The following is a 24,981-nucleotide window of genomic DNA, read 5'->3' as shown; positions in this document are numbered from 1 at the left end:
AGCCTCTCGGATCAGGTTACTTAAAGGGCCAGGCTGGAGAGGAATAAGAAAGCCGGGCTCTGTGAATGAAGCTTGTTGAATAGAACACACACACTCACACGCACACACTGGAATGCAAGCTTTCAATTAATTTCAGGCCTCTATCACAGCACTTCACCAAGTGTCCCTGAAAGATGATCAGAATTGTAATCTGTTTCAGAAGGAAATAATTTGGAAAAGTAGGGTATTAGGATTAGGAGAACAGTACTATTTACACAGCCACATGTCATGACACAGACAAACCATGCTGTCATCCAGGTTCCTCTATAAATCTGAGTAGCATTTGTTGTTTGTCATTAGGAGCAGACACATTGTGCTAGGTGCTCTCCAAACCCAGAAGGAGGAATGGCCTTCACCAGGAAGAGTTTATAATAGATAAATCTCATAATCAAAAGGCCGGGGAACTGTAATCTACAACATATGACAAGTGGGAAGGTAACTGGCCATGCTTGATTACAAATGCTATGATGTAAACTGAGCCTAAATCAGTAGAAACTGGGTGTCTAAAGCCCTTAGATCTCCTATGAAAATTCCAGCCCTAATGTTTTAATAACACAATGAAATATATGTGTATGATGTATAATCTCCAAGCACCCAATTCAGAGGGGCCTTAATCAGTTTGCATCTCTGAGTCACAACTGAAATGGGTTTTAGGGAGGGATTTGTATGCAGAGAGAGTAATGACTGCTGGAAAGGAAAGATAACTAAAGAATGAATCTTGCAGTGTGTGAAGTATCTGGCTAGAGATCAAAGGATGCTCACTTACCAGCCCCATTTCTGCTGACCCACTTGCCCTCTCAGGATTTTGTCTGACTATACCAAGTGCTGTGTGCCTTGCTTTTCACAGGGTCTTACATTTCAGACAAATGTGTTGGCAGGGGAAGGAAGTGTGGTGCAGCCAGGGAAAAGAGGGAAAAACAAGAGCTCTAACAGGATTTTTGTGAAGAAAGGTTTGACCCAGTTTATTTATAAACTCTTAACATAGGTTATGGGGTGATGAACTGGTCATGCCTAGTTCCTCACAGATTGCCCATATACAAATAGGACTTGAGTCCTATTGAATCCTGCTCCATGACATGATTCCTGGCTCTGCCACGGACTCACTGAGCTAGTTTTTTAGGGCTTGTCTATATTGGGACTTTAGCCATTGGTGCAGCTGCACTAGTGCAAATCCATAGTGCACGCACAGTTTACATTGGTGCAATGCCATTTGCAGCTTACCCTGCTTTTGAAACTGGTAGCTAAAAGCTCAATGTAGACTGAGTTTCCCTTCCTGTAAAATGGCATAAAACTCACCCATCTCACAAGGGTCTTTTGAAGTTTTGCAGAGCACTTTGAGCTCTTCAGTGAAAGGTGACATATATGTAAAAAGTAACAAATCTGGCAATTATTACAGGGGTGGTGCTAGCCCATTAGGGGCCCTAAGCAGGAATATTTTGCCCCCCAACACATACTAAAAAGTGACTAAGGGGGCCCCCTTGAGCCACTCAGGGTGCCGAGCAATTGCTTAGTCTGCTTTTGCCTAGCTCTGCTGGCAAACCACTTTTAAATAACATAAGAGATCTTTAAAATCCCAATTCCGACCTTTCACAGTAAGGTGTAATGGTGCTTAGCTTGCTTCATGGAATGGATGGTCATGCAATGATCTCATCTCCCATCAGCTCCCATTCCTCTCAGAACCATTGTCCTTTTCTGCACCATGTTCGGAGTCACTTAATGCACTCAGAAGCTGTTTTAGCACACAGCCAGGTGTGGGATGCCTGTTCATTCATTCATTTCCATGTAACCTGTGTTTGAGGCAAGGAAATGTATTACAGACCAGCAAATCACTTTGGTGCATACACGCACACAATGTGGTTGGAGACTGGACTGACTGGTTTGTGGGGCAGAAGATTCTAATGGTTTGGTCTATGGGCTTTGGACGGTAGAAGTTCAATATCTCAGACTTCTATAGTACTGGGCACTAGATTGACTTGGTATTGTATAGGTGATACATGTAATGCTATTATATTCCTTTGTAGATTTGCTCCTGTCTCCCAAAAAGCCAACTAATGTGATTCTGATTCAGAACACTACTTTTATTAAGAAATAGAGTTGCATTGAAGAGACGCATGGACAACATAAAGCACCTCAACTTGTTAATGAGCAGCTTGTTATTGAATTCTCTGCATGTGCATAAAATACCAGACCCAGCTTACTTTCTTGTTGTGGCCACTGGATAGAAGCTCTGTGGCAAGAATCTCCAATATCCATGATATTCCAGTGCAAATACTTGCAGTAATTTGAAATCTTGGTGAGGTGCTTCTGTAGCTCTACAATTCATTTGCAAACTTAACACCATTAATTTGCCCTAGAACAGGGACTGGGAGTGGCTGGCTCACTATACAAGAAATTTCATAGATTCATAGATTCATAGATACTAAGGTCAGAAGGGACCATTCTGATCATCTAGTCCGACCTCCTGCACAGCGCAGGCCACAGAATCTCACCCACCCACTCCTATGAAAAACCTCACCCATGTCTGAGCTATTGAAGTCCTTAAATCATGGTTCAAAGACTTCAAGGAGCAGAGAAGCCTCCCTCAAGTCAACCATGCCCCATGCTACAGACGAAGGCGAAAAACCTCCAGGGCCTCTCCAATCTGCCCTGGAGGAAAATTCTTTCCCGACCCCAAATATGGCAATCAGCTAAACCCTGAGCATATGGGAAAGATTCACCAGCCAGATACCCAGGAAAGAATTTTCTATAGTAACTCAGATCCCATCCATCTAATATCCCATCTCAGGGGATTTGGCCTATTTACCCTGAATATTTAAAGATCAATTACTTACCAAAATCCCATTATCCCATCATACCATCTCCTCCATAAACTTATCGAGTAGAATCTTAAAGCCAGATAGATCTTTTGCCCCCACTGCTTCCCTTGGAAGGCTATTCCAAAACTTCACTCCTCTGATGGTTAAAAACTTTCGTCTGATTTCAAGTCTAAACTTCTTGGTGGCCAGTTTATACCCATTTGTTCTTGTGTCCACATGGGTGCTGAGCTTAAATAATTCCTCTCCCTCTCCTGTATTTATCCCTCTGATATATTTATAGAGAGCAATCATATCTCCCCTCAACCTTCTTTTAGTTAGGCTAAACAAGCCAAGCTCCTTAAGTCTCCTTTCATAAGACAAGTTTTCCATTCCTCGGATCATACTAGTAGCCCTTCTCTGTACCTGCTCCAGTTTGAATTCATCCTTTTTAAACATGGGAGACCAGAACTGCACACAGTATTCTAGGTGAGGTCTCACCAGTGCCTTGTATAACGGTACTAAAACCTCCTTATCCCTACTGGAAATGCCTCTCCTGATGCATCCCAAAACCGCATTAGCTTTTTTCACAGCCATATCACATTGGCAGCTCATAGTCATCCTATGATCAACCAATACTCCAAGGTCCTTCTCCTCTTCTGTTACTTCTAATTGATGCGTCCCCAACTTATAGCTAAAATTCTTGTTATTAATCCCTAAATGCATAACCTTACACTTCTCACTATTAAATTTCATCCTATTACTATTACTCCAGTTTACAAGGTAATCCAGATCCTCCTGTATAATATCCCGATCCTTCTCCGAATTGGCAATACCTCCCAGCTTTGTATCATCTGCAAACTTTATTAGCACACTCCCACTTTTTGTGCCAAGGTCAGTAATAAAAAGATTAAATAAGATTGGTCCCAAAACCGATCCCTGAGGAACTCCACTGGTAACCTCCCTCCAACCTGACAGTTCGCCTTTCAGTAGGACCCGTTGCAGTCTCCCCTTTAACCAATTCCTTATCCACCTTTTGATGTTCATATTGATCCCCATCTTCTCCAATTTAACTAATAATTCCCCATGTGGCACGGTATCAAATGCCTTACTGAAATCTAGGTAAATTAGATCCACTGCATTTCCTTTATCTAAAAAATCTGTTACTTTTTCAAAAAAGGAGATTAGGTTGGTTTGGCACGATCTACCTTTTGTAAAACCATGTTGTATTTTGTCCCATTTACCATTGACTTCAATGTCCTTAACTAATTTCTCCTTCAAAATTTTTTCCAGGACCTTGCATACTACAGATGTCAAACTAACTGGCCTGTAGTTACCTGGATCACTTTTTTTCCTTTCTTAAAAATAGGAACTATATTAGCAATTCTCCAATCATTTGGTACTATTCCTGAGTTTACAGATTCATTAAAAATTCTTGCTAATGGGCTTGCAATTTCAGGTGCCAATTCCTTTAATATTTTTGGATGAAGATTATCTGGGCCCCCCGATTTAGTCCCATTAAGCTGTTTCAGTTTCGCTTCTACCTCTGATATGATAATATCTACCTCTATATCCTCCTTCCCATTTGTCATGCTACCATTATCCCCAAGATCCTCTATTTCCTTTCTCTTGGTATTGATACCTCCACATCAATTATTGTGAGTGGACCACATCCACCCTGATTGAATTGGCCTTGTCATCACTGGTTCTCCACTTGTAAGGTAACTCCCTTCTCTTCATGTGCCAGTATATGTATCTATAATTTTCACTCCATGCATTTGAAGAAGTAGTTTTTTACCCACAAAAGCTTATGCCCAAATAAATCTATTAGTCTTTAAGATGTCACTGGACTCCTTGTTGTTTTTGTGGATACAAACTAACACAGCTACGCCTCTGATACTTGAAATCTCGAGTGCAACATGAAATGGTAATACAACATTACAGTGTTATGGGAACTTTCACCTAAGCACATCAGAAACCCCAGTTAAGCCTCTCAACATCTCCAGTTTCTGCTCTGACTGCAGTGGCCCTCAATACCGAGTTTACCATGGCACCTGGCCCAGGCTCCAAAGGGGCTCTGGCCTGGACCGCTCTGCTTGGGCTGCAATAAGGCACCACCAGCTCTTTTCCGCCCCCTGCCCACTGTTCTCTCCTGTAGGGGCAGAAGCTTGGTCCTGCCAGCTCCTGGGGCTCCTGCTGCAGGGCAGGCTCCACCCGCACCCAGCGGCACCCAAGATCCCCCCGCATCTTCCCCCAAGCGTGCTGTGTTCCCATCCCTCCCCCATCCCAGCGCTTCCTCACCACCGAACAGCTGTTTGCTGGTATGGGGGTGGGGGTAAGGGGGGGAATGGGGCCTCAGCATGCTCAGGGGAGGAGGCGGAGAAGAGGCGGGGGCAGGGCCTTGGGGAGGTGGGGTGGAATAAGGGCAGGGCTGAGCAAAGGCGGGGCCCCCGCTCTCCCCTACAGATATTCCCTCCAGCCTCCTGCCATGAGCCACTCAGGGCAGGGGGCTGGGAGCACCTCCACACCTCCAATTCCCTGCCCTGATTCCTGCACCCCACCATATCCCCACCCCCACCCTCGCACCAAACAGGAGCTGCCCCAGGTAAGCGCTCCACACCCCAACCTCCTGCCCCAACCCTGAGCCCCCTCCTGCATCCTAACTCCCTCCCAAACCCTGCACCCGCAGCCCTGATTCCTGCACCCCTCACATACACAGAGCCCTGACTCCCGCACCCCTCTCACACACACAGCCCTGACTCCTGTAGCCCTCTCACACACCCCCAGCCTCCTGCCCTCCCTGACTCCTGCAACCCCCACATCCGTACCTGCACCCTTCACACTAAATGGAAGCTGCCCCAGGTAAGTGCTCCACACCCCAACTTCCTGCCCCAACTTTGAGCCCTCTCCCTCACCCTAACTCCTGGCCAGACCCTACACCCCAAACCCCAGCCTGATCCTGCACCTTAACTTCCTCCCAGACCCTGCATCTCCAGCCCTGAGCCCCCTCCTGCACCCTAAGTCTGGCCCGACCCTGCACCCCAATTTTTTTTACATTTTTTTTATAAAGCGCTCTTATACAAAGTGCTTTACAATAGTTAGCTAATGGTACAAACAATATTTGGAAAGATCATTTAATGGTCCGCCGAGATCCACAGCGATTTTCAAGTGATCTGTGGAAAAATAAGTTAGATCACAAAAACAATCAAGGTACCTTACTTTATTTTCATTTACTTGCTATTACTTATAGGAGGAGGATGAAGAAAAAAAGAATGAAAAATGGGGGTTGGGGGGAGATAAGAGAGAATATTCTTTTTCTTGGCTGGGTCCCAAGGAGGGGCCCCAAAAATGAAGCTGAGCACAGGGCCCAGGAACTCTAAATCTGCCACTGGGGCTGATCCCTCGCCCACAGCTCCCCACACCGCTGCCAGGGGCTGGGACTGGCCCCTAACCCCCCCCCAAGCTCCATTCTGGCTGGGGCTGGGGTTGACCCCCTATGCCCTGCTGCCTGACACCTCGCGTCGCCACCCCTCCCCCTCCCCCTCTCCCCACACCTGTTCCTCCATGCCCCGCTGGGGCGGGGGGGGGGGCGCACCAGACTTTTTTGGTAAACTGGGCATTTGTTTATTTGCTCTTGCCAACTGGTCGGGATAACTGCCCGTTTTTGTCAAAAAAGTCAGGATGGCTGGGTCAGAGATTAAAAAGGGAACTGCCCCGGCCAAACGGGGACATATCTTATCTCCAGGCAAGTGGGTCCTGAGGAAGTCCGGCCAGGGTGGGGGCAGACCCTAGTCTGGCTAATCGCACCACTCCCGAGACGCCGGAGTGATTCCCCGCCCTGGCACTGGACTGGCCCCAGCCGCGCTGCCAGCTCAGCCTGGCAGATGTTGTCACCTTCCAGCAAGGCCGGTGAGTGTGGCCAGGGGGCAGAGTGTGAGGGAGTGGGTCTCTGGAGGTGTGTGTGCGGCTGCTGGCCAGTGGGGGTTGTCTTGGGGGACGGTGGGGGAGGTCTGTGTGTTGGGATGCTGGGCGGTGGGGGTTCTGAGTGGGGTGCTATGTAGTTGTGGTGGCGGGCTGTGGGGAAGTGCATTGGGCAGTAGTGGTGTGGCTGTGTGTGGGGGTGCTGGGCAGGGGTGGTGGTGTGCAGGCTGCTGTGCATTTGTGGTGGAGGGTCTGTGTGGGGGGCTGCTGGACATAGAAATTCTTGGGGATGCTGGACATAGGGAGGCAGGGGCTATGTGGCATGGCATGGGCCCACCCCCGAGGGGAAGGGGCACACTGGCAGCAGAGGACTGGGTGGGCCAGTGTGCCTCTGGCAATTGCCGGTTTGTATACAGTGCCCTTGCACTGGGCTGGGTGGAGCGGGGCCGGCCCCACCATGCTATGCTCCATTGCCCCTGGCTGGCCCCTTGCTCTGGGGACCGACCTCCCAATGCCATGCTCCTTTGTGGAGCATGGGGGCCCACTAGGGTGACCAGATGCCCCAATTTTTATAGGGACAGTCCTGATTTTTGCATTCTTTTTCTTATATAGGCTCCTATTACCCCCAATCCCTGTCCCGATTTTTCACATTTGCTGTCTGGTCACCCTAGGGCCCAAAAATATGTTTTGTGCTGGCCCCACAAAAGGTTAATCCTGCCCTTGTGGCCCTAGCACTGTTACAGTCTGCTGTGCTATGCTCTGCTCTGCTTCTTCCACATGCTGTAAACTGATCACAGGGTGGCAGGAGTCACGGTGATCAGCAGGATACACAAGGAGATAGTTTATTCCTAAAGGGACCACAGGCAAATACTAGGAGTCATACATTCTTTATACAAGTAATTGATATGCAATGATGTCATTATCAAAGAAATCTGCACATTTCAGTAACCTACCCTGGCGGAGACAAAGACATGGAAGATTGTTCTAAGGTCCACATTAGAAGAAAAATCATACAGCCATATATGACAAAAGGAATTGCAGGCCACCATTGCTACCTGAGAAGCCAAGAGCAGCAGTAGTGGATCCAGTAAGATCAAGCAGCTGTGAGCTATTTTGCCAGAAAGCAGACTACACCCTCCATAGGTGGTGTCTCCACCTAATCCTCTAAAGGCCTCTGTGAACAAACATCACTTCTCTCTTATTTGGATTGAATTCCAATCAGTTCTTCTTTATCCAGATTGCTACCTCCTGGCACATAGTGGGAAAGTAATGAGGCAGCAGCTGTGTTCAGTGAAAAGGAGCCAAAGAACTGAGAATCACTAACATATTGATGACTCTACTACCCAGAATGGCTCTGTCTCCTCCAGTGGCTTTAAAGAAGCACTGACAGGACTGATTTGAGTCCTTTGGAATGGTGAGCAATTGCTCAATGCTACCCATAGGATTTGAGAGGAAGGACTGAAATGTTTAACAGCCAATCTTTCAAGCAGTGAGTCAACCCACCCCATGGACCATGCACCTCCTGCATCTGAGATCACTGAAAAAACACAGCCACATTCTCTTTGTGATTCTGCATATTGAACTGAATACCCAGCTGGATCATAGCAGAAGCAGTACTTTAAGCATCTACAGCTATGGGGACATTTGGAATTTCACAGAGACCCATTTTACAGTATGACTTAATGTCTATGGCACAGTCATTAAACAAATTCTGTTTAAAATTTGCCATGACTCAACATACAATGTCAAAGTGAAGAGAGAAATTAATTGATACAGGATATTGCATGCCTTTTCATATACTCTACAGAACACTTTTTCACGAGGTGAGTAATGAGAGTAAAACATTGCAGCTATAGCAGGAAATGTGCTAGCACTTCTTGAGGTTCTTCCATCAGGAATGAGAGAAGATTCCACTTTAATTGGGTGGATCTGGATGGTTCTGCTTTACATCCTGGGATAAATGGAACTGGAGAACTTCTGTGGTACCCATATGCACTGAAAATGAAAAATAATTTGGGATGGGTCAATGTGGGTCAACACCAGTTATAATTTTACAGAGTAGTTAACGCCTCGCCCATATGGGTAACATTTTCAGTGCCCAAAGGCCAGCTTTTTAAGGTATTTAGGCACCTACAAAAGTAGATAGGTATCTAGGGGCTTTTGAAAACCCTACTAGATGCCTATCTCCCATTGAAATCAATGGGAGTTAGGTACTTAGCCACTTTTAAAATTGCAACTGGGTGCTTATTTGCATTTTAAAGCATCTAAATATCTTTAAAAATCTGGTCACTTTTGAAAATGGGAGGTAGGCTCGGAAGTCTCAAGAGTTTTTGAAAATGTTTCCCACTGTTTTTGCTGGTTATAACAATATACTTTATTTAGCTAGAAAAGACAGACAAAAATTTCTCATAGCAGAATTCATTTTGATAAACCCCAAGATTTGAAACAACTGAACTTTGGAGGAAGTGCCAGGTTTGCTTATTTGGATTTGAATACAGTATTTTGTTTTTTGAAAACTGGAGCTCAGGATAATGGCAAGTTGCAACATATTTTACTCTTTAAAAATCTAGTTTACTTATTTCTCCTGGCACCGATGTATCATTGGGTAAAATCTTCTTTTATTTACTTAGCAGAATTTTCACAGCAAAACTAAGGATGAAATTCTATCCTGATCTCATGCCCAAATCCCTGCCAGACTGAAAACTTTCACAGGGAATGCATTACTGTTCACTCAGAGGTAACCACAAAAGGCTACCTGAATTCCTACTCTGTGTTACCAAAATATAGCCTGCAAGGAATTTGTCATTTATTTGTCTGTCTATAGTATATTCTTGCTATTATAGTAAAGTGTGAATGTTCAGAAAGTCTGATCAAGTGGTTAGAGCATCGGACTGGGAGCCAGGGCCTCTTGGTTTCTATTCTTAGCTCTGCCATTTGCTCACTGTGTGATTCTTGGCAAATCACTTAACTTCTCTAAGGCATCATCCATAAAATGGGTAAAATACTTCCCTACCTCAAAGGTCTGTTGCTCCTTAGTTAATTAAAGTTTATAAAATGTCTTAAGACCCTTGGATTCAAAGAGATTATGTAATAAATACAAAGTATTTATTTAATATAATAGTTTTACCTGGCTTGTCTTCCTCTGGAATGGGTTCTTGCTTCTGGCTCTGAGACAATCTGTTATAAAGAAATGCAGAGAAAACTAAGTATTTTTCTAAATCTAAAATTCTAAATTTTGAATAAACTTAGTAGTCATGAAAATGAAGGGTTGCGTTAGTCTGTCACTTTGCCATTCACTTCCTGTGTTCATGTGTATTTTTATTTTCTAGTTACTCTGCTCATGCTATTGACTGGAAGTCCACGTACAGGGACTGAAATCCAAGCCCCTGCACAATTTTACCAGTTCACCTTAATCTCTGACCCATGTGCTACTGAAATAATGGGCCCCCATTGAGCAATGACTGCAAGCCATGCCATTGACTTAAATGGGCTTTGGATCAGGTCCTCAGTTAAACCAGTTGAAATGGGGGTGAGGTGGGGGGAGGGGTAGTTAGTAGGTGGACAAAATCAGTTTTATTGCTTGCTTGATTAATCTCTTTCTGTGTAACGGTCTCTCTCTCGCCTCTTGCTGCTGTTCATGCGAACTAATGTATCTAACATGTCTCCAGCCCTCAGTAATTGAAATGTTTCAGTTCTCTGTCACACTGTGAACATCCAATTGAATAGTTTTTATGACAGAACCTGATTGGATGATTGCTTCCCAAGTGTTGCCCTCTGGAGGACAGGCCCACTGCAGTCTGGGACTGAAGCCTCTGCTCCATGCTTGTGCTCAAGGGCTGGGGCTCCAGTTGTAGATTGGCTGTTGCAGTCTGCAACATCCTCATAACAAGATCCTTTTCTGTAATGAGAGGAAGACAAGTAGGCAGCAGAAGAAACAATATCTCACCTGTTACAAAACAGAGAGAGAGCGAGAGAGAGAGAAAAGTTCCAATCTGGAAACATCTGAATGTCATAAAATGATTTCCCTATTCCCTGTAGTCTGTCACTTTCTTCACCCCCTATATGCAGCATGCGTTCAAGCAGAGCAGAGAGAAGTTGATCAATCAGAAGTACAGCAGGACTCCAGTGATACCCTGTTCTTGGGAGAGTGGCATGTGAAAAGGTCTCTTGCTGTAATACAGGTCCATGGAGTCACAAGCTACTGTGCTACCTAAGATAGAAGAGCTACTCTGGCTCCCACTTAAGATGACCAGATGTCCCAATTTTATAGGGACAGTCCCAATATTCAGGGCTTTTTCTTATATAGGCGCCTATTACCTCTCACCCCCGTCCCGATTTTTCACACTTGGTCACCCTACTCCCACTATTCCCTTTTTGTGGAAATAGGGATTTCCCTTAATCAACTGGTACACACCCAGCGCAAATACTCTTAAAATGAATACAATTAATGTAATCTGGCCAACAATATTTATCTTCCTACAGCTGCATTTTTATATTGGAACTCAATAGTGAAGCCTGAATTCAGCAGCAGCAGCATTATCTTCAGCTGCAGCCTGTAACTCAGAAGCAAAATATTAAAACATAAAAGCCTAAAGTTAGGCCTCTAAAGTCATATTTAAGCAGATTAATAAGTGATCTGACTTTCATAGGTACTGAGCACCTGAAGCCCCCATTGAGGTCAACAGGAGCTCAGCACCTGTGGAAATCAGGTAATTGATTTAGGAGCCTTATTTTGAAAATTTTGGCCTATAACTTTTACATAGAGACAGTCCTTTACTCTAATGCTGGGCCGTATTCAATAACGGTCAGTGAAACCCAAAAGACAATCACTGGCAGGAAAGATAGAATGAAGAAAAAAACTGAGACTAAAAAAGACAATTTTTAGAAAGCCATGCACGCCATCCATCTGTCCAGATTCTATTCCAATCCCATCACCACAGCATCTGAGTCCCTGAACACCAAGCAAAATTCATATCCTTAGTTCTTCACCAGTTACTGCAAACCTGGTCATTAGAAAACCCTAACAGATTCCATACAAAGAAATCTTTCCTCCAGAAGCAAATTTTCCCCTCACAGAAAAATGTATACTCCACAAACTCAGGTTGACCTGAAAGGCTGTAAAGTGTGTATTGAGAATAAACTTGTGGTTGCTGAAGTAGAGATAATTAGGGTGCCAAACTCTGAGAATAGAAGTGGCTGTCTATTCCTTTGGCTCAGGCACCAAGCTGAGATTTCAGGTTCTCCTCACCCCTCTGACCAGCTGTGAGCAGCCATTGCTGAATAGCCGACAAGGAGTCTGTCTGCAGGATCTGACACAGCAGCTCCAAAATCTGTTGGCAGAAGAGCAAAATAGAAAGTGACAGCATGATCAGGTCAGAGTGACACTGATTGTACCTGGAACACAGACAAACAGGAGGTCATTATGATATGCATACACAGGCACCTTGCTTATTTAGGCACCGTACAGGTGTGGACTTTGTTTTTCAGTTTTATGAGTTACTGTCCTTGCCCAGGGTCTAACCTACACATTTGAAAAGAATAATAAAATAATAAAAGAAGTAGAGGATGATCTATCAAAGCCTACGGTGTGCAAGGGTAGATATCTCTCCCCACCAACAAAGACTAGGATAACGCCCTGATCACTGAGTCGGTGTTTAAATTGGACTAAACTTGTTAGGACATTGGGTCTTCTGTTGCACTGCATGCTCACTCCTTTCTGACCGTCATCCTTGTATACAGGCATGCAAACTCACCTCAGAAGAGTACCTTATCACTTAGGAGTGAACTCATGTCTCCATGTTCTGTGTTGTTTTTTACCATCTCTTGTTTCCCTCTATCTATTGTGCCTAGAGCAAGCAAATCAGGGGCAGGCCTAGTCACACTTGCTATACATGCTAAACTGGAACTTCACATTCTTCTCCCAGCCTGCAGAGGAGATGAATTTCAAAATGTTTCTTGGGCACTGCTGCAGATTCTCATGAATCTCTCTCCTTGGTACCCCTTTCAGCTGCCTTTCTGCAATTAACCTGGCACTGTCTACTGTCACTTGACCATTTAAAAACAAAACAATATCGAATCCAAAATGTGGGAAACAAACCGACTTCTAGTAAATAAACTTGTCTCCTTGAGGGAGGGAAGAAATGACTCCTACAAGGGCAGTATTCATTCCATTTCCATTGTTTATACACATCAGTCCTCTATTCCCTGCCCACTACAACCTATCATCAGTCAACATTTTTATTAATGATCTCGAAGTAAATATCAAATTATTGCTGATAATTTGCAGATGACAAAGATTGGTGGAGTGGTTAATAATGATGACGACAAGGCAGTCATGCAGGGCAATCTGGATCACTAGGTAAGATGAACCCATTCAACTAAAATGTGTTTGCATACAGCCAAAGGCAAAGTCATACATCTAAGAACAAAAGAATGGCTAATACTGTCTTTGGATGTATAAACAGGGGAATAGGGAGTAGGATTAGGGAAGTGATTTTTACCTCTGCATATGACATTGGTGAGACTGATATTAGAATACTGCATCCAGTTCTGGTGTCCACATTTTTAAAAAGATGTGGAAAAATTCAAGGGGGTGCAGAAAAGAGCCACAAAATTATTTGAAAGTTAGATAAAATGTCTTTAAGAGCTCAATCTGTTTAGTTTATCTAAAAGACTATTGAGAGATGACTTGATTACAATGTACAAATACCTTCATGGGGAGAAAATATCAGGTACCAAGTGGCATTTTAATATAACAGAAAAAGGCAAAACAAGAACCAAGGGCTAGAAATTGAAGCCAGACCAATTCAAGTTAGAAATAAGGCACACAGTTTTAACAGTGATGGTGATTATCCAAAAAGAAAAGGAGTACTTGTGGCACCTTAGAGACTAACAAATTTATTAGAGCATAAGCTTTCGTGAGCTACATCCAATGCATCCGATGAAGTGAGCTGTAGCTCACGAAAGCTTATGCTCTAATAAATTTGTTAGTCTCTAAGGTGCCACAAGTACTCCTTTTCTATGAAGTGAGCTGTAGCTCACGAAAGCTTATGCTCTAATAAATTTGTTAGTCTCTAAGGTGCCACCGGTACTCCTTTTCTTTTTGCGAATACAGACTAACACGGCTGCTACTCTGAAACTATTTAAGGGAAGTGATGGATTTTCTGTAAAACACCATGCGCATCTATAGAATGTCCTTGTGACGAGGTGTACCTATTCGCACCAGCTCTGAAAGGATTAACTGTGCTTTGCAGGCTGAGGAAGCCCTGCCCTATGACTCTGCTGTGTATGCTCAGCCTGGAGGCAGAGTATAAAAGGAAGCAGCCCAACTCAGTTTGGACAGGCTGTTGAAGGGGGAGGATGTAGGCTGCAGGCTCTCTGCAGGGAGCTGCTATAGGCCCCAGTTACAGAGCCACAGCACACAGAGCTCCAGAAAGGCTTCAGTCTGCTTGATGAGCCCGGAGAAGGGATTGCACTGGCAGAAACTAGGCCACTTGAGGACCCCAGAGACCCGTGGGGACAATGGAGCCTCGCCGAGGGAGAAAAGGGTAGGAAGCAGCCCAGGGAACTTAGACTTTTCTGCAGTGAATGAACTGGGGAACCAGTCAGAGTGTTTTGGGAGGATCCCTATTGGCTTGGTGGTGAGCACCCCGTCCACCACCACCAGGGCCCCGGGCTGGGACATGGAGGAGCAAAGAGGGCCCGAGTCCCCCTGCCCTGGATGCCACACACCCCTAAGTGGTGCCCCATTCCCCCAACAGGCCAATCGGCCACACAATCCCACCGATGTGGGTTACTTTATTGACTCTGGACATTAGGCCATGCTGCCCTGAGCGGAAGAGATGCTTTATTGACTCTAGCCACTAGGCCGTAGTACCATGTTTTATGGTCAGAGTCACAAACACAGGACCTAACAGGGTGCTATACATTTTTTTTTCCATACCTGACTCAGCACACGGGATGGAGTGTACCTACCCTGTGACAGTCCTAAAGGAAAAACAGTCACACAGAGGATGTGAGCAGCAGGAAGTACCAGGTGTAGCTACTCTTTCATTATGTTCTACTTACTACCAGCTCCTGGCCTTGGAAAGACAGGGCAGCATCTTTGCCTTTGTTCTTTGCATTATTCCGGCACAACTGGTGGGGTGTATGGCGGGTTGTTGCCCGAGAAGAAGGTGGGATGAGGCGCCCAGTTTCTGCTGAGTACTGTGTTGCTCTCTGGGGCTCTTCTACCTGTTAAAATGCAAATGCACACATGCTTTCTGATTAGAGGGCTGAGAGTGGGACAGGGGTTGCACAGGAGATAAAATGATTAGAACAAAACTGAGTGTAAAAAGGCTGTGATGAAAGGGGAAATCTTCATCAACACATGAACAAAGAGGTGCTTGGCTGTTGCAAAAAATATGAATGCACCAGCTGCTGTTAAAATGAAACAACTGTGCAGTACTAAAAGCTCACCTGGGAGGTGTGTTTCTCTCCAGCTGTGAACTGTGCACTGATTTTGCAAACAGTGTTTTATTTAAAATTGAAACTTGTGCACCACCTACTACTGTCTGTCAGAGGAGACAGACAACTGAATGGTCAAAACCCAAACACTGCATCTGAACCCACAGGTATCCTTATACAGCTATATTCATTTATAAATTAACACTGAGATTATCAGGTCCCAGTATTAAAGAATGCTAATCCAGGATGCTGAATTTGTTGCTCTTGAAAGTGAGTGATAGCACTCACTGGAGCTGATACAGTGCATGTAGGGGTTGTGTAAACTTCCTGTACGCAGTGCTACATATGCACCTCAATCCTGATCTGTAATATGTATTGGTATTTTACCTCTGGCTCCCCACAGCACTGCCAGTATCCTTCGATCCTGACCTAAAACACCTCTGCTGTGTCCAGCCATGATCTCTCACACAGTTTTACTCCTTAATTTTGACCTGCAACATCCTGTAGGTCCTAATTCTCCCTCCACTGGAGATTAACAATTGTGCCATTGTGCGATTGTTTTGTGATGTTCCTCTACAAGAGTTTGAAACCAATTTCATCTGTACCCTAAAGTAGATTTGAGCCTATGTGTCAAGAGGTGAAAAACTAGTGTTGACCCACTTCTCCTTTTGGCATGGTCCCCTCTGTGTAGTTGTTAAAGGCTCAAACTACAAATTTTGGCTCCAGATATTAAACACCCCAGAGAATGGGATAGTAGAGATCCAGAAGTTATGATCCAATACATTATAAAAGCAAAGAAATCATCTGCAAAATTTGGATCAGGGCTCAGATTTTGGTCAACCTCCAAAATTTGGGGATCTCCAGATCTGGCTATGGATCACATTCCATTGCACATTTTGCCTTGTTTAGATTAGGAATAAGAAGGTAATTTAAAACGATCTTTACCAAATAGATTTCCACATGACCCTTCAAGTCTTGATGCTGTCACCAACAGACATGGGCCACATGATCTACAGTAGTGATACAGCAGCCTCATAAAAAACTCTCTTCAGGTTTTTCTGCTCCCTCCCTTCCATTTCTTTATTTCATTCCAGGTGTTGGTTAGATGACACTCAAGAGTAAAGCAACCATAAATGTCATGCTTGCAGTATGAAAAACTCACCATTTCCTTTTGCTCCATTTCAGTGGAGGAGGAAGCACTAACTCTGGCAGCGAGTTCCCTCAGTTCTTCTCTCCATGCATCGGACAAGGCACCTGTGAGAGATAGGAGATGTGAGAAAGCTCAGTATAGTAGCATCACTTAGTTCCTACAGCACTTATAAACCCTGCATAAGTCTGAACATAGACCACACCTTGAATTCTTCCCCCTAGGCATCCATGACTTTCTATTTGCATGGGTCTCATCATGAGGCCAACAGTTCCCCTGCAGAGCTTGGATGGGAATGAGATGCAAATAAATGGTAGCTACAACCACTGGATACATTACAAGGTATTATGGAATATACTGTATCTTAAGCAGTGATACTCTTTTGTATGAGAGTGAGTGGAAAGGAAGGTTCCCATCTTTCACACCATGAGTAGCCCTAGAGGTAATACAAACATCCACGTGCAAACATTGTGGTATAATATGGGAAGGAGATAGAGGCTCATACAGCAGGGAGGGTGTTGCAGAGATGGATGAGAAGATGAAGAGGGGGAAATCTCTCAAATCTCTGCTCTTTTCCACTGTTAAAGCCTCCTTTGTGGGCTATGGGCTCTGCAGGGAGAGTCAGGGCTGCAGGGGTACAGAAGGCTAAAAACAAGAGCACTAAAATCATGGTGAGAACCCTGTGCTCCACAGCCTATTGCTCAAGATGGGCAGTTCAGAATCAGACACACTGCCTCCTCCTTGGATTCTGTTGTACCAGGTGGTTGGTGCAACACCAAAGCATTGTGCATGTCTGAGGTCTGATGCCCTCGAGGTGAAGGGAAAACCCATGGCTTCATATTGCCAAAAAATAAAGCTGCTGGAGAGTCTCAGGAGACTGAGGAGTGCAGAACAAAGGGGCACTGTGCTCACAGTGATATCTCTGAAAGATGGGAAAGGACAAGCAGACACCTCTAACCCAGTGGCTCTCAACCTTTCCAGATTACTGTATCCCTTTCAGGAGTCTGATTTGTCTTGTATACCCCAAATTTCACCTCCCTTAAAAACTACTTACCTAGAAAATCAGACATAAAAATACAAAAGTGTCACACCTTTACAGAAAAATTGCTTACTTTCTTATTTTTACCATATAATTATACAATAAATCAATTGGACTATAAATATTGTACTTATATTTCAGTGTGTAGAATATAGAGCAGTATAAACAAGTCATTGTCTGTTTGAAATTTTAGTTTGTACTGACTTCGCTAGTGCTTTTTATGTCACCTGTTGTAAAAGTAGGCAAATATCTAGATGAGGAAAACCTCTGAGTACCCTCAGTGGTATGCGTACCCCTGGTTGAGAACCACTGCTCTAACCTAAGAGACTTTAGGATTAGGAAATAATTACACTCACTCCACTTATTTGAGATACTGTTAATTAGGTTGTTTGCAAGGAACCAAATTAAACCTGATGATGATATTTAATGGCATGGTCCATCACTTAATTGCCATGGTCATTCCACTTGCTTGGGATATGTGCAAGTGATTAAGTGGTTCTCAAACAGGGCTATCTGGCCCTTGTAAAAATGAGAAGCTGACGGTACTTTTGTATGCCACAGGAAGATGTCTGCCAGGGCAAAGCTGCTTTTCCACCAATGCTGTGTGCCAATACATGATGTCTCTGAAACCTGGAATTATGTTTCTCTGGTTCATAACCACTTCAGGCCAAAGAGGCAGGAAAAATAATCAGGTTGAGTCTTTTGTCAATGTAAGACCTGAGCTACCTCCAGTCCTGTAGCAAGCCAAAACAAGGGAAGTCATTTGAGAACCATTTCAGGTACAGCATGATTAATTTTGTTAATTAAGGAATTCCACTTAATTGGACAAAAGGCCACCCAATAGGGCATCCTGATCAAGCAGTCTACCGCACTCGGGTGTGTGAGCAGCACACTAACCTACAGTTAACCTGGGGACAAGATTACTATGTGGATCTCCAATCGGCATCTGGGCCCCTGACACCCCCAATATGGTAGTAGAAAGCTGGCCTTTTATCATTGGATGAGGTGACAAAGGAGTCAGCACAGACCACGCATCATTAACCATACAGATGCGGGCGCCATTTAAGCCTACAAAAGAAAATGAAAAGAGGTAAATATCAGTGAGTAACTCAATGGAAGAAGCACACAAGAAAATAGTCTTTCACCTTGCATAACATACAGCATTTACAGTTACTTTCTGCCTGTATAATAAATCTGTAGGTGCATGAATTCTGCGGTGGCATATATAGATCAATTTTCCTCCCCTGCCCCAATAATACTGAATGGATTCCTGAAGCACCTCTGTTTATAGATCTATATTTAGTTAGGGAATACACAGTTTAGATGAATTACTACTGCCTCTATCATCTTTAAACAGGGAGCCAAGCATGGGATAAATTCCTACATTGGAAATACACAGCTGAAATTATCTTATCCAGATGATGCAGTAGTTGATTGTCTGAACTAGGTCCTGGGATGGAGCAAAGACATGCGTGGAATCAACCTAAGGAGTCTCACTCAGATCATCACTGCTGCTCAGAAGAATCACCGGGGCAACACTTACTCTAGAAACATTATGCAGTAAGAGTTCTGCTACTTTCCTCATAACCCACTGTGCTCTGCAATCAAGCCTGTGCTGAAGCATTACATTAATTTTTCTGTTTCCTCCCATCCAGTCCGGCCTCTGCTCCTCAGCAAAGAAAGGCCACATCATTAATGCCTTCAACTTCTGTTTCCTGCCCCCCCATCCTAAGGCCATACCTTGGATGTGGGTCACTCGGAGAGGATGGGGGTTGTGCCGTGAGAAGAAGGAATGATGGCTTAGGTTGCCAAAGCGAGAGTTGTTCTTTGACTGGGGTCTCATGGCCTCCATACTAAACCGCAGTGGTGTGTTCAGGGCCACGTGTTTGAGTTTCCCTGCTAATGCCGTGATGTCTTGTCCTTTGAATGGACCAGCAACTGGGCTCCTTAGCATCTCCATCTTCTCCTTAGCAGATATACACTTGGTTCTTGGAGAAAAAGAGAAGAAAACCACATATCAGCATGCAATCACATTTTATGAAAATGTCTATATCTTAGGTACAAGTCAGGTTCATGAAAGGCAGAGTGAGAATCCATTCCAAGTAGGCATCGAACTCCAGTGCAGGTTATCTTCCTCTCAGGGATTTCACCCCAAGTCTATTCTGACCAGGCAGAGAGATCCACTATCACTTATTCTTCTTTTCCTCCACATCCCAAGGGATTGCGGCAAACTGAGGGAATCCTCTTCCTTATTGACACTGGAGCAGACTTTGTTAGAATGTTTCATTTACAGAAGGGGAAATCTTGGATCTGAATTTCGTACCCACCTGAAATGCACTTAATGCTCTAGACAAATTTACTGAGGAAAAACAGCTTGAATGAAATACCTGAGTGAAGAGAAGCTGATAGGATAGTTTGCTCCCTGTGTTGAACAGGTCTGTTCTGTATTTATGGGAACACTTTGTTGTTACCTGTAGGCCAGTGAGAGCTCCCATGAATGTGGAAGTTGAGAAGCAAGCCCACACAGACTCCCATGTTTCTGCTGACATGCAGAAAAAGGAGCCTTCTGAGGGAAACCCCCATGAAAACAACTGAGAACTGCCCCAGCTGGTAGCTTTGACGGGTGACTCAGAGTCATGGCTTCCTAATCTGTCATCTGCTGAGACAGGCAAGGTTAGGAGCTCAACTTTACCACAGCACTGAGATCACATTCTCAAGCCTGACAAAAACTCCTCCATTCAGAGGATTGTTAGCTGGCATTACATCAGATGACTCCCAGCATTATTAGCATCAGTGCTAATATGTGGAGCAGGAGCCTTGTAACATCATGCTCATGCTTCACTGCGTTTCTTAGCTAGAAAAAAAATCATATTTTGCTTGAGTGTCTGGCTTACTGTTCTGTTTCCTAGATCAGAACCAGAGGAGACCCAGGAATATGTGGGTTCTGATTTTTCCTCATGATCATCTTAACTCAGCGCTGATCCTTTTGAAGTGCTACAAAAAAAGACCATTTTAGGACTCCCCACATACTTCCCGATGGCAGCCCACTGTGTGTCAGAGTGCTCTATACTTTGGCAGGAGCAAAGTTTTCAAAATGCTCTCTGTTGCAGCAGGAGAATGATGTGCAGGGAAGGTTTCTTTGAAAGTGATTTGCAGGCCCAGGCAGTATTTCAAACAGGGGCTGTTAACTGCTGAGTAGAGCTGAGTGAATGCTGAATTTTGCCTGAATATTCATTGAGAGCCCTTCTGTGTTTGCGTTACATGAATACAAGTTGATAGACAAGCATGTTTGTAGAAATGGCATGTTTTCAGGCAACTCTTGTAGAAAGTGAATTTGAATTCATTAGCATGAGTATTAGCACCAGAAACCTGATTCTAAGTATTGTGCTCATCCAATCAGGGAACGGAAACATACTCTGTGTACTATGGGCAAGACTTGGGGTATTGGGAAAAAAGTGGTTTAGAAACACCTTTGTAGCCCACTAAGGCTGCGGGCAGCCAGGGGACAGTTCATCCCCTCCTGTAAGTATAAGAACAGCCTCAGGTTGTTCAGAAAAAGAAAAGGAGTACTTGCGGCACCTTAGAGACTAACAAATTTATTAGAGCATAAGCTTTCGTGAGCTACAGCTCACTTCATCGGATGCATGCTGTAGCTCACAAAAGCTTATGCTCTAATAAATTTGTTAGTCTCTAAGGTGCCACAAGTACTCCTTTTCTTTTTGTGAATACAGACTAACACGGCTGCTACTCTGAAACCTCAGGTTGTTGTAACCTACCCCAGCTATAATAGCCCTCTAGATGGCCATTCTGCTGTCTGAGAATTACCCCAACATATCTCTTCTCCCTGATGTGCCCCCTATCTTTGGAGCAGGGCATGGAAGAGGTGGCCTACAACAGGCTACTTGGCTCTATACCAGCCTGGAATTCACCGACAAAAGGAGAATCCCCCAGTAGTCCTGTTATGCCTCCTTTGGACAAGGGCAGTGTTAAAGGGCCAGCTGAAATATAGAGAATCTAGCCCTGGACATCTCACTCTCAATGCACTGAACTGCTCATAAACAAGCCACAGACCAGGGATTATCAGCAGAAATTACTCAGTGAATAATTTTATACCGTAAATATAGGTCAGAAAAATGTTCTCTTTTTGCAACAAAGTAGGAACAGAAAACAAGGTGAAATTCATTGTGAATTATTTGTTATGAACGATTCACCCAGGTTTAGTTCTGGGAATGGATGCTGCCTCTGTAGTTATTCACCCATGGTTTCAAAATGAAAACCAAAACCAGACTTTTTAATGGTATGTGACTCAGTGTTGTTACCGCACAATGTAACTTGAGCTCTGCTTATGTCACTGCACAGGACACCTGGTGTGTGCAGCTTTATAAGCTAGAAAGCTAATACTCTAAACTCCAAGCAGAATGTTTCTTTTCTCTGCCTGATGGGGATGGGCCCTGCAGGCTTCCCTCTTTGTAAGCAATGAGACATCCAGCATCACCCCATATGACCATTTTTAGTCAGCAGTCCCATCAGCTCAGTTACTGTTTGTATAGGTACAAGCTGCTGCTTTCCCACCTGCTCACTCATGGCATTGCTGCTTAGGTGTTTCTTCCAAATGTAGGGAATGGCACTTGGGTACTTACTCCAGCTGCTGAAGAACAGGTTCCAAGTTCTTTATCTCTGTTGCCATTTTAGTGATTCTATGATAATACAGAAAAGTTGGTGATTATTCTAGCATCCGTAGCTGCACAGTCCAGTTGGGAATTTAGACACATGGATTCTATGTACATGTACTATACACACCTATGGACACACTCTCCATCTATTGTGTGGGGAGACAGAATCTTTCTTCTCACAATTACTATAATTTAAGGTACGTTCAGCTCTTAAATTCACTTATACCATGGTCTGAGAGGTGTTGAGCTCTCACAACACTCAAACCATTGACCTCTCTTTGTGTCAGTTTCCTCACCTGTAAAATGGAGCTAACAATACCTACCTCATAGGGGTGTTGTGAGGATCAGTGAATGTTTATAAAGCATTCTATAAGGGGGAAGTATTATTATACCACGTTGTGTTGGCAGGTGCTTCCTGAAGTAGCATTCACAAATAGAAACAAAAGGTACTCCCTCAGGGCTTTAATGGGTTCCCTCAGGAACCAATGGGCAGTGAAAAACACCCACATGACACTGGTCACCTTGTGACTGCATAATGAATCTCTAAATCACACAACAGGCTCAGAGTGTGGGTTGATGCTTAGCAGGGATTAGTGGGATTCATTGCTCAGTACCCCTGGGCATAGGTTTCAAAAACTCCACACGTGTTAACAAAGGGCAGAACAAATCACAGGAAGAAGCTTTAGGTGCTATCATTTCCCTCTACCCTCTGCTTCATAATTCACCATTTCAAATGGAACTAAAGTGGAGCCCACTGGGGAGATCATTGACATACAGTTTATCTATATTTGCTTAAACATTCCTTTAGTTTAGAAATTACAGCTTTTTAAAGGCCAGTGCCTGAATATCTGCCTGAAAGCTATTTTGTCCATGCCATACGTAGGCCAAACCACGCACCTTGCCACCCTGACGCTAATTCTAAAGAATGTCTGGTGCTGAAGATGCAGCTGGTGCAGCAAGCAAAGGAAATTTAAAAAAGTATTTTGCAAACCTGTCGTGTGGATCTCAGTGACCAGGACTAGGAGGAGATTATGATACTCCCCTCATATTCAGCAGCACCCCAACAATGCAGTCACATGTAAACAGGGTGCCTTAAGAAGTCCAGCCATCCCTTAACAAGCCATCCAGCCATCACCTTAACAAGTCACTGTGAGTTATTTAAAGTTCATTTAAATAAATCCTCTGAAAATAATCATCCCCCCAGTAACTGGGGCTAGTTCTTCCCCTTGTGAAACAGACTTGTGGCAGTTTCACTATTGTGATGCATCTACCATATGAATAAAAATTGTGGTATGTATATGTATAGTTGGTTTCCCAGCTGAGGTGTACAGGATTGGTATATGTTGTACTTTAATTAGATGACCTAATGTTCTGGGCCAAGGTGTTCGAAGCACCACAGGCTTGACAGGAGTACTCTGAAAAAACGAGGCTTACATACAGCTGTGAGTTATTGGCTTTACTGAAGGTTAGTGACCCACCCGCAACGGGGACTCCAAGCGTTGCAGTCATGGAGGCGGAGAACCCAGCACATCGGAGCTCTGCCTGGGACAGAGTCCGACGGAGGGGCAAACGACCAGCATTATAAGCACTACACAAAACCAGCTCATGAATATAGAATTAGGTACTTTCCAAAACGGGTTTTCCGCTACCTGGCAAAGGGTAGACAACTTTGCCTACCCTACAACTTTGCCTACCCTACTAACTTCGCCTGACAACTGCCACGCGAAGCAGTTGTAACCGGCTGATGGCTGGTTCTAGCTGGGTTTCTATGTCCTACAATAACCTATCAGCACGAGAAAGCGAAAGTTCCCTAGCTAGGCCGTAACAAAGTCTTCTGCAGTCCCCTACACCTAATAAACCTTTTTACCCCCTCATTTCTATAACTCTTTGAAAACTTCCTAAAAATGTATTTTTAATTCAGATGAAACCTTCCTAATAGTAGTATGCCCAGAAGGTACAGGGAGGATGGTCTTGTGATTAAGCTGGTAGACTGCAATTTAGCAGAGCTAGATTCAAATCCTAGCTGTTCCACAGATCTCATGTGTGACCTGGGGCAAGACACTTAATCTCTCTATGTTTCAATTCCTTCACTGTAAAATGAATATAATGGTACTTATATTCTCCCATCATTTGTTTATCTTATCTATTTATATAGATTGTAAGCTATTCAGAGCAGAGACTGGTTCATTCTACATTTATGTACAGCGACTAGCACAATGGGGTTCTGATCTTGGTTGGGGTCTCCAGGTACAATGGCAATGCAAATAAATAAATACATAAAATAATGCCAGCAGAGTCTCTGCTAATCACGTATATAGTCAGATCCAAGAAACAAAACTAGCCTGACCTTGCAAAATGCTGAGCACTCTCAACTCCTTCTGAAGCCAATGGGAGTTGGGAGTTCTGAGTACCTCATAGGCTCAGGTATGAGATGAGAAAAACACAAACAGTAATAACCAAGGTAATGTGGGGGAGTGGACACTCAAACATGAGGGCTATAAAAGCAGCAGCACTAAATCTCAGACTTTGGGAATTAGGAAGCTACCTATCTGTCCATCCCAGCCATTTTATGTGCAAGTGTACCTTTCTTTTCACACACAGGTGGTCTGGGACATAGCTTGTTCGTACATATTTGCATAAATCAGGGCTACTTGCTAGAAGCTCCTTCTCCCCAGCTTCCTACATTTCAGAGGGCTGCTGTTTCAAAGGGAAAGTTGGGACTCTGGTATTTGAACAAAGAAAGCAGTAAAAGCCAGAAATGTACCTGTTATTAAATATATATATATATAAAGGACCTACTCACCGTTTACACGGCTACCATAGCTTAGGGAATGAGTCCCCTTTGCTCCCACGGTCTGGAGGGAGACATGCAAAGTTACCTCACTTGTGTTAAAAAGTCTGTTTACTTTGTGCCTGATTGTGTTC

The 24,981-nt window shown here is 44.1% G+C and overlaps 1 protein-coding gene across 5 annotated transcripts; it reads right to left on the bottom strand.

Annotated features, from left to right (window-relative positions):
* Positions 1-7,569: 7,569 nt before the first annotated feature.
* On the bottom strand, positions 7,570-24,981 carry TBATA (thymus, brain and testes associated). 5 transcript variants are annotated; one of them, XM_038410726.2, is made up of 10 exons: positions 24,860-24,981; positions 22,024-22,080; positions 19,124-19,371; positions 18,281-18,451; positions 16,360-16,451; positions 14,820-14,984; positions 12,001-12,082; positions 10,494-10,650; positions 9,880-9,929; positions 7,570-8,747 (listed from the first exon to the last, which is right to left on the bottom strand). In XM_038410726.2, exons 2-10 carry the CDS (start codon positions 22,068-22,070, stop codon positions 8,668-8,670), a joined length of 1,092 nt encoding a protein of 363 aa, XP_038266654.1. In that variant the 5' UTR covers positions 22,071-22,080; positions 24,860-24,981; the 3' UTR covers positions 7,570-8,667. The 5 variants fall into 5 exon arrangements, with proteins under 5 accessions (XP_038266654.1, XP_043374569.1, XP_043374570.1 ...); XM_043518634.1 differs by having other exon boundaries at positions 10,494-10,698; positions 24,860-24,955; XM_043518635.1 differs by lacking the exons at positions 22,024-22,080; positions 24,860-24,981 and adding an exon at positions 19,771-19,899 and having other exon boundaries at positions 10,494-10,698.

The sequence above is a fragment of the Dermochelys coriacea genome, chromosome 7, assembly GCF_009764565.3.
Source record: "Dermochelys coriacea isolate rDerCor1 chromosome 7, rDerCor1.pri.v4, whole genome shotgun sequence".
In the NCBI taxonomy this organism is placed as follows: domain Eukaryota; kingdom Metazoa; phylum Chordata; order Testudines; family Dermochelyidae; genus Dermochelys; species Dermochelys coriacea.
Note: the sequence above shows the minus strand (reverse complement) of the source record. Positions and strands in the feature narration are given on the sequence as shown.